This window comes from Electrona antarctica (assembly GCF_951216825.1).
Source record: "Electrona antarctica genome assembly, chromosome: 4".
Lineage (NCBI taxonomy): Eukaryota > Metazoa > Chordata > Actinopteri > Myctophiformes > Myctophidae > Electrona > Electrona antarctica.
The window spans coordinates 8,200,087-8,210,475 of record NC_136809.1 but is presented as its reverse complement, the minus strand read 5'-3'; the positions used below and the strand labels follow the sequence as shown (position 1 = coordinate 8,210,475).

Here is a 10,389-nt window from a genome sequence, read left to right as displayed (position 1 = left end):
AGATTGTGCACCGGGAAATGTGGGCACCTGTAAGACTGGGCAGTCACTGGCACTGCATGAGACTGCATTCCCGTGCTGTTACACGCCCAGTAGTACGTCTGCTGTAGTTTTAGCCACAATTAAAATATAATAATCATTGTTTTCATTGGTTGCAGACTTTCCTGCACACACACACACACACACACACACACACACACACACAGAGAGAATCACACCATAAAAGGAGCCAAATGCATATTTTACTGGAAGACACAAACTACTACTTGAAAATAATCAAACAGGTTACATTAGACAAGTTAAAATGTGTTAAGAGTTTATTTCTTCACTTTTTACAGTCTACCTTTCATGGACACAAAAAAGTATTAGCACACACACCTGTCCTTCATGTGTAAGTGCTTAGGACTACTTTGTTATGGGCACCAATAGTTTATAGTAGTAAAACAAAACAACAATATAAAAGTATGATGCAAGTGTACGTGGGTTCGCTATCAGTACATTACGTCCGTGAAATGTAATGTCCAGTTCATGTAGAATGTGAGAAACCACAGTAGTGTCGTAGACTCGTAGTCAATTATAGTCATTAATAGTAATCATATATAAATATAATTTATTTACCTTTAATCACACAGTATACCTCTACAAGAGGCCATGAACAGTCAACAGCCAAACATTATATTCATTGTGACATGGTTAGCTTAAAGATTAGTTCTCGTTGGCAACGGCAAGAGACACCATCCTGTAACATAGGATAAAATAGGTGGTGAGCCACACACACACACACACACACACACACACACACACACACACACACACACACACACACACACACACACACACACACACACACACACACACACACACACACACACACACACACACACACACACACACACACACACACACACACACACACACACACACACACACACACACACACACACACACCACCTAAAGTCAGCAGCATACTCCAAACAAAGTAAAAACTTTTTGGCGGGTAAATAAGATCAAAATGACATCATTGAGGAGCACACAAGCAAACACCTCGACCTTTCCGGAAATTCTTTCACCTCCATGATGTTCCGACTAGTCACTAGCCGAACGTCACCACAGTGGTTGAGTGGTCAGGTGGGTGGGCCGTGTGTACAGTATTTTCAGAGCATGTTTATTTGCGTTCCGGCATTGGATCAAAAGAAACAAATCCTATGTATATCGGTATCACAATGACAACTCATTGTGACATCAAAAATGTTTTATTTCTACAATCTGCCAGCCATGCACCGTGGTCAGTTTTGAAGAGAGCTCCAGGAGGTACACACACCTCTATAATCCCTGTCTGAGCGACCACGACGAACACCACCGTCCTGAAGGCAAGGCAGTGACCAAGAGAGAGATGTCCTCTGTGTCTGTCGCCAGACACACACAGACAGGCGGCATGTAAATGTGGTACCATTTTTGTCTACTCATTGGACTGTGGACCGTTGGGAAACCTGCCTGCCAGTGACATCATCGTCGGGGAATCCAAGCTAGAAACCACAGGCTTTCTATCGTCCTGGTCGTCAGCAGTGTGCTGCAGGTCTAAGTGAGCCATGCCCCCTACGCCTCCCCCTCCCCCTCCCATGGGCTGCTGAGGCTGGCCGGCGCCGCAGCCGGTGGCGGACTGCTGGTGCGTCCGCAGGTTGCAGATCCAGGCGAAGCGCTTGCCGCAGTGCTCGCAGCGGTACGGCTTCTCCCCGGTGTGGACCCGCTGGTGCTTCTTGAGGTTGCCGGCCTCCGAGAAGCGCTTGCCGCAGGTGGCGCAGCGGAACGGCTTCTCGCCCGTGTGCACGCGCTGGTGCGCCTCCAGGTTGGAGAGGCCCGTGAAGGCCTTGCCGCAGGCGCGGCACACGTAGCTCTTCCTCCGCCGATCGGCGGCGGCCGCGAGGGCTTGGCTGACGTTCAGTTGGCCGGCGGCGGCTCGCTGCTGCTGCTGCTGAGTGATGAGAGCGGCGGTGTCGTTGGCCAGACCACGGACAGCGCCGGATGACGAGGCCCTCGCCGTTAGGCTGATCTGAGGATGCACGGTCCTACCTAGAGGGGTGGGCGATATGGAAAAATATAATATCACAATATTGTTTTCCAAGCAGTATCACGATACATGATATTATCGCTAGAGTTGTCCCAATCGGATCGGGTGATCGGAAATCGGGGGCCGATCACGTAATTTTCTTTTTTTGAAATTATGTTTTTATTTTGGTCATCGTGTACAAGTATAATGAACAACTACATAAAGGTATATTTCCCATGTTCTCAAGGGTGACCAAAGTTACAACATTTTATTTTATTTTTTTTTTCTGGAAAAAAAAAAAACAAACAAGAAAAACGATCATGTAATTTTCAAATGATCGGAATCCAACCGGGAGCAAAAAAACCTGATCGGGACATCCCTAATTATCACGATATTCTTTCATGCGTTTTTTAGGTTTATTGTTCAAGTTATTTAACAGTAACAGAACATTTACACCAAAATACTTCAATCATTCATTTTGGCTAACAAAACCGTCGTTCTACAAAAGTATACATTAACATATAGAACTGCAAATCATAGAATGTGCATTCACTGTATCACGACATGATATCTCTGAATATCGTATCACGATACGATATTTATCACCATATCGCCCACCCCTCGGTCCTACCGGCCGCGGTGAGACTCGAGCCGTCACCGCCGTCCGCGTTGCCGACGCTCAGGGTGATGTGCGGGGAGTGGATGTCGCGCATCTGCCGCGGGGTGATCCTGTTGTTGGCGTAACGCCGATGCTGTAGCAGGGAGTGGCTCTGCGACGAGGATCTCATCATGACCGCCGCTCGACTCCAGGGTAGCATCTTCACAGGCCCCGATGCAGGCGATGATGATGACCCTGGTGACAGTGGTGGTGAGGCAGGCAGGTGCAAACGTTAAGGCATGGTTCATACTTCGTTGCGTGTCGAGAAACAGGCGACCTACAAGCTCACAACGAGCGCACGCGAGCGCACGACAATGTGTCGGAGCCGCGGGGGATGGAGCGGGGGAACTTCAGGTTCCATTCATTTTCTTTATTTTTTAAAGATAGTTTTGGGCCTTTTTCTGCCTTTATTTGATAGCGTACAATAGAGCTGACAGGAAATGGCGGGAGAGAGATGGGAGGGTGGGGGTGTGACACGCAGCAAAGGTCGTCGGGATCGGGAGTCGAACCCGCGACACACAGTGCCTGGACCACTAGGCCAGCCCGGGCCAGGTTACAATTATTTTCGCGTTCAACCTGCCACATCGGGGGGGAAGGGGCGGAGGAGTGTTCAACCTGCCACATCGGGGGGGAAGGGGCGGAGGAGCGAGTTGCGGCATGTCGGACGCTTGATAACCACGTGACTCCCATACATAGGAACCTGGGCTTTTGTGTAAAAACCACAGACCATTTAATGTGTAACACCACAGACCATTTAATGTGTAACACCACAGACCATTTTTAAGTTGCTCAATTTAATATTTAGATATTTATTAGATCAGATCCCCTATTTAAGCTCATTTAACTTCAAACCGGACTCACACCAGAACCAGGGACGTGTGGTTTCAATGAGTCCAACATGGTTACAATTTAGTTTTAACTTCAATGAATGGAATTATAAAAGAGGCGTGTGTGTGTGTCTGATAAAATAAATATCTAAATATTGAAACCAGCTACTTTGAAAACTGTACGAGGTGCACACAGAAGCCTGAGAAGATGTTAAAGTTACCCCAGAAGTGTTTTAAAGGGAAATGCCTGGATCTGGAGCTGGGGAAAAAAAGGTTTTGGATATCCCTGTCCTGCAGTGTACTGTAGAACATGGACACGATCAAGTCCATACATTTTCATAATCAAGGGAAACAAGTCCCCAGGACTTTTATGGTTTGATATCATTTTAGCCTAAATGTCTGACTGTATCTCCTGCAGTTTACATTTCTGACTAATAAAGTATTCAATCAACCAATCGATAGCAGACAGAAATAGCAGATCTGTTATTTTTGTTTTTTTAGCCTAATATGAAGAGACCAGAAGAGACAACTCTGGTAGGTCTGCCCTTACATATTAAGTCTGCCCGCTCCTTAGAGGCTTTTAAGTCTTTACTTAAAACACATCTCTTCTCCCTGGCTTTCAATGTTGTTTGACCTAATTAACCTGTCTAAAATACTTGTGTTGCTTCGATGTTGTTTTACTATGCTATTTGTGTTGATTGTATGCTTGTTTTATGATCGTGTACAGCACTTTGGTTGACCTTCTGGTCTTTGTAAATGTGCTCTATAATTAAAGTGTGATTTGATTTGATTTGGTAGGAGAATGTTTTGGGATAATTGATGAGGTGATTATCGTTCACTTCTGTTCTTGTACCTTGTGGAACATTTCCCTGAGTATGAACTCTGGGCCGCTGTACAGAGGAGAAACTCTGGCCTCCTTCTGCCCCGGCCATCCTGGCGGCCGACGAGGAGGAGGAGGTGGAAGCTTGTGGCGGCTGCATCAGGAGCGAGGGATCATCATCGGACTCCTCCTCTGGCTCCACGATGATAACCCCATCGTGTTCCTGCTCCGCTACGCTGTCGAAGGAGACGTCCGCGTGATGGCCGCCGGAGGGCGATGCCGAGTCCCTGTCGGGGGCCCAGCGTGTGAAGAAAGTCTCCAGTTCAAACAGAGAGTAATCTGAACTGAGCGAGCCGCTATTGCCGCCGGATCTGTTGTGTGGTTGCTGATGATGTGGGCTGGAGTTGTGGGCCGGTGTGTTGTTGGCGTCTGGCGCCCTCGTCTGGACAGAGATGATGCTGCAGGAGTCGTCTGTTATCAGTGGGTCGGCCTCTGGCACCGCAGACTGTGTTAACAGATAAGAGAGGGAGAGGAGATGAGCACAACTGATTTATGTCTTTTTTTACATGTTGATGTATTTTAGCCGCATATCCCCCATGTCCACAAGAGGCCTTGCCTTTTGCGGGCCACGATTGTAAATACGAATCTAATAATTTGCTTTGTCTTGTTAAAAAAAACATTGACAGAAAATGATTGATGAGTTTTAGGTTAGATGTACTTCTAAAGCAGTGGTTCCCGAAGTGGGGTCCGGGGACCCCCAGGGGTCCATGACGGAGTTCCAGGGGGTCCGGGGACCCCCAGGGGTCCATGACGGAGTTCCAGGGGGTCCCCAGCTAAATGATAGTTTGGAACCAAATGGACCGTTATGGGTCTGTAACTCTGAGAGTGTACAAATGGAACCAAATGGACCCTTTATTCCATTTTGTACACTCTCAAGAGTAACATTTACATTGATTTTACAATATAAATTTGGGGTCCCAGAGATAGAAATGCCATGAAATGGGCGTCCGTAGACTAATGCATGTGAAACTGTGGGTTTTTGAAAATAAACAGGTTGTGAATAACTGCTAGAGCCGTAAAAGTCTTCTCTTATGGGGGTCCCCGGCATATCTTTTCTAATGGGGGTCCGCGGGCTGATGAGTGTCAATTTGGGGGTCCTTGACATGAAAAAGTTTGGGAACCACTGTTCTAAAGCACCTGCCCTTTTGCCCTCTGGACAGCAATGTGCCGTTTTGAGGGCGCAGGTTGTTCATTTTCTTTGTTTTGTACAGTGTACAGTATGTGGCCCATGGTGTCACTGATCAATTCTGGATTCAAATCTTCTAATATATTATTTATGCCCCAAAATCTATAAATGTCCCACGGGAACCCCTTTTGGTGTTAGCATTGTTATGCTTTAGCTATTGAAAAATAGCAGATCTACGAGCTTGTACCTGTAGGTCTGCTATTTTTGAAAAATCGAACGACTGACATAGAAACATAGCTTTTTCAGAAAACTGTCAGGATGTGGAAGACATTTTTAGAATCTGATCTCAGGTCAAAATGGGTTAAGGCAGCTGGCGGTTCCATGCACCGCACAAGGTGCACTTTTTTGTTTCACTTGAGCACCTGCACCTCAAAATATGTCAGCATTTCTAGGACCGTCAAACATGCTTGTTTTGGCTGCCACTGTGTGACCCCATTAGCTATTTGACCTGCTGTGGTGGTGGTGGTGGTGGGTGTGGGTGTGGTGGTGGTGGTGGTGGGTGTGCGCATGTCTACCTGTAAACCTGCTCCGTTGTCATGTGTGTGTAAATCCCATCAGTGTTCAATTGATGAGCACAGGTGCATACATCCGGAGGGCTCAACCATCACATCCCAAAACCACCACACTCCTGTATCTGTATTATGATATATCATACTGCCTCATCAAAGTTGGTGGTGTGACTTTATATATTGTCAATGACTTGCATGAGAGGGGGAGAGGTGGTGGAGGCAGTTGCTTTAGCAGACAGTTTGATTAAGAGGTTTTGTCCGAATCTCTTTTTGCTACTTTTCATTTGTTCAATATTTTCGAAACACACAGACGTAACGGGTGTTCAATAGCACTGATTTAAGCAAAAATCAATTAAGAAAAATCAAAAACCTCAAAAAGTTAGGTGGTTTCCTCCCGACAGCAACGATATTATTTAACTATTTAAACCAGCCGTCCCCTGCCTAAACTGCTACTCCAGGGTATTGATGTTTATGTGAATAACTTATGCTAAATTTATGTGGGCACTGCAGGAACAAAAAAAAGCAGATCTATGAGCTCAAATCTCAAATGCGACGCCCACGTGAAGTTGTGGATCGGCTATTGTCGCACATCAAAGAACCAATGCAATTAAGTATTACATTTAGGCATAACTGGAGACACAGCTGACAGACTATATAAGGAGGAACATATCCTTTCCTGCTGTTCAAAAGCATCATCTTTTATACTTCATGGCAGGTGTGTGTGAGGTGCAGGCTATGTGAATTAGTGCTTCTATATGAGACTACTGTGAGACTACTATGAGACTACTATGAGACTACTATGTGAATTAGTGCTTCTATATGAGACTACTGTGTCACAATTTTGTAAGTTCACTGCCTTCTATCCTTGAAGTACTAACTACTACATCACTAATACTAAATAATGCTATAAAAATTATAATAATGAAGACCACAAATTCAGTTTTAAAATATTTTTTAATCAAAGGATTTGGACATCAAGCAGATTCTTTTGACCAAATTGTGACACAATAAAAAAGCTAGTCTCATGTAACAAAAATCTACAATATTTCACACAGTATTTTCACACTTAACCAACACGCATTAAAAAAAAGAAAAAAGTTGTAGGCGGATACAAAAATAATGATAAAACAAAATGCTAAATGTCTTGCTCAATTTTAACAAACCCATTGCTTTCCATCCATAAGCTTCACTGGAAGAACATTGAAAGATTGAAATAATAATAATAATATACACAAATCTGCATACAGGGTGCTTTACCCATCATTTCCTGAAACCATGTCTGCTCCTTTACGGTTGAAAGGCATGTTTTTGTACAGTGACAGTCTTTGCTTTGGGATTTCACTGAGGACATTCTCCCCAGTATAAAGTACCTGTTCTGTTCCCGATGACGGAGTGAAGTCGTTGGGATTCATTCTAAACATTGGGACCCATAGGCCCTCATTTATCAAAGTGGTGTACACCCAAATTTGGGTGTAATTTGGGTACACCGGGTGTAATTTGGGTACACCGGGTGTAATTTGGGTGTACACCTGGTGTACACCGGGTGTACACCGGGTGTAATTTGGGTACACCGGGTGTAATTTGGGTGTACACCACACATTGATAAATGAGGGCCATAATGTGGTGGTTCCGTTTTCAGTGCATTCTGCTGAGCAAAGCCATTTAGGATCAAAATACACAGTGGGACTGAAGTGTCCTTGATCATTTCTTGGGGCTGAGGTAATTTTGTTGGGCTATTTGGGTCTTTTTACTTGTACACTACAGACATATACCTTGATAGATGCCAGGTGTGGTTGTTAGTGCCTATGTTATATCGTTTCTGTCAGGCAGAAACCTCTTAACTCCATATTTGTACGTTTTAGTTTTTTCTCATAAATGAATGCCCAACTTGATCATACTAAGGCGTCACACAAAAGTATCAAAAGTAGCAGATCTACAAGCTCGAAACGCGTCGCCGCTTGTCGATCGGCTACTTTTGATTTTTTTTCAAATTTGAATCCCGAACAGTTTTGGACATATTTAGTTTCCACCAGACAGACGATATCCTGTGGTTATGTTGTAGTACATGCTTGTTGTTTTGTTCACATTCGGATTCATGAACTGAACCTCTGTGGTGTGGTTGTTTGACAAGTTTGATCAAATTCACATTTCAGTGGACAATTATGGGCCATAAAGTGGCTCCCGGGAGTGACATACTATGCTTCTCCATACAGGTATTTGAGGACATAACTTAAGTTACTTAACACAATCAAAAATATTATTTCTGTGATTATAGGCCCCAGGAAGCTAGTATTTTCTTATTGCATATTTTAGCAGCAGTCTATAAGCTGTGTTCCTCTGCCTCAAACCCAGGATCTTTTTATAACCAATAATGAGTTGATATTGTCCAACATTTGGACCACAAAAGGTTGGGCGTAAAAATAATAGGTATGTCTTTTCGCCTTTGATCGTTTCAATAAAGATTATGCCGGGTTTTTAGTTTTGTGTCAGGCTTATTATCTCAAACCCTTATTCCAGTGGGTCCCTGGTTGTAAAGACAAACCCTTATTCCAGTGGGTCCCTGGTTGTAAAGACAAACCCTTATTCCAGTGGGTCCCTGGTTGTAAAGACAAACCCTTATTCCAGTGGGTCCCTGGTTGTAAAGACAAACCCTTATTCCAGTGGGTCCCTGGTTGTAAAGACAAACCCTTATTCCAGTGGGTCCCTGGTTGTAAAGACAAACCCTTATTCCAGTGGGTCCCTGGTTGTAAAGACAAACCCTTATTCCAGTGGGTCCCTGGTTGTAAAGACAAACCCTTATTCTAGTGGGTCCCTGGTTGTAAAGACAAACCCTTATTCCAGTGGGTCCCTGGTTGTAAAGACAAACCCTTATTCTAGTGGGTCCCTGGTTGTAAAGACAAACCCTTATTCCAGTGGGTCCCTGGTTGTAAAGACAAACCCTTATTCCAGTGGGTCCCTGGTTGTAAAGACAAACCCTTATTCCAGTGGGTCCCTGGTTGTAAAGACAAAAAAGGTAAGTGCAAAAGAAAATAAAAAATTACCCCTCCGGATGCAAAACATTCAGCGCGCGACCGAATGGACACATTCCAATAGTTTAAGTCTAACGTGTATAGTATAGTATAAAATCGTTTTTACACCCACCCTTTCTTTGTTTGTGGTCCAAATGATCCAAAAATAGGGCCCAGGTAAAACAAAAAGAAAAGAGAAAAACAGAAAAAAACAGGATGCCCTTTCAGGTATAATTACATGAAGTCAACTTTTGATATAGCCCAGAGACGAAGAGACAAGCAGGTGCTCACCGGAGACAGAAAGTGCTCCTGGACCAGTCGGGACAAAACATCAGATAAAAAAGGGGGACATCCGAGGACTCAAAGTTAAAAAAGGGGAAAGTCTTCAATTTGGTTTAATGATGAAAGGGTTCAGCTCCCCAGCCAACCTGGAGCCCCATCTCAGGACCCACACCCCCTTTTTCATCCTTTGACATAGCCCCGCCCCCTTGAGCTCAATGCTTATGCATAAGCCATCTCCCAACGGTGTCACCTGCTGGAGAGAACAGATCTTCAAACTAACAACCCGTTGAGTCTGTTCTCTCCAGCAAGGACACCGCTGAGTGACGTAGCTTGAAATGAGACATTACAACCTAAAACGGCATCGTTCACCAAAAAAATAGCCCATCTATAAGCTCACGACGCGGCAGCAAGGCGCTGTGAGCTTGTAGATGGGCTATTTGTCGGTGTGTGACACTAACCGAGTGCGGTTACAAACTCAGGCTTTCATGTCTGTGACCCATCAGTGTGATGTCGCTTCTGATGCTTTTTCAGGTTGCTGGGGTCCGAGAACCTCTCGGGACAGATGGGGCACTGGTAGGGCCGCTCCCCCGTGTGGATGTTGCGGTGGATTTTCAGGTTCCAGAACTGGGTGAACTTCTTGCCGCAGATGTTGCAGCCGTACGGCCGCTCTCCCGTGTGGGTCCTGAGATGGGACTCCAGGTTGGCCGGCGAGCTGAACCCTTTCCCGCAGAACGGGCAGATGCATTCCCTCTTGCGCGGCACTTTCTGTTTCCCTTTGGCGGCGGCGGCGCCAGTGCCAGAGGCGAAGCCGCTCTGACCCTGCCTTTGGGACAGGAAGCGCTCCGATGGTCCCACCTGCGTTTGACCCTCGACCCGCACGGGACTCGACTCGTCCGACAGGTCGATAACGCCGGCCTGCTCGAACGACGCCGATGACGACGACGCAGACTGGAATCCATCGCCGCCATCGGCAGCCAATCCCCCCCCGGCCGAAC

The 10,389-nt window shown here is 45.5% G+C and overlaps 1 protein-coding gene across 3 annotated transcripts in view; it reads right to left on the bottom strand.

The window, feature by feature from the left end:
* Positions 1-296: 296 nt before the first annotated feature.
* Positions 297-10,389, bottom strand: part of LOC306922198 (uncharacterized protein) — a 33,438-nt gene continuing 23,345 nt past the window's right edge. For 2 of the 3 annotated variants that reach the window (XM_079499594.1, XM_079499595.1), the window contains exons 7-9: positions 4,383-4,854; positions 2,676-2,897; positions 297-2,067 (exon numbers count right to left, since the gene is read on the bottom strand). In XM_079499594.1, coding sequence (XP_079355720.1) covers positions 1,457-2,067; positions 2,676-2,897; positions 4,383-4,854 — 1,305 coding nt within the window. In that variant the 3' untranslated portion in view covers positions 297-1,456. The remainder of the gene's footprint in view (positions 2,068-2,675; positions 2,898-4,382; positions 4,855-10,389) is intronic. The other variant, XR_013789886.1, reaches the window with a different exon arrangement.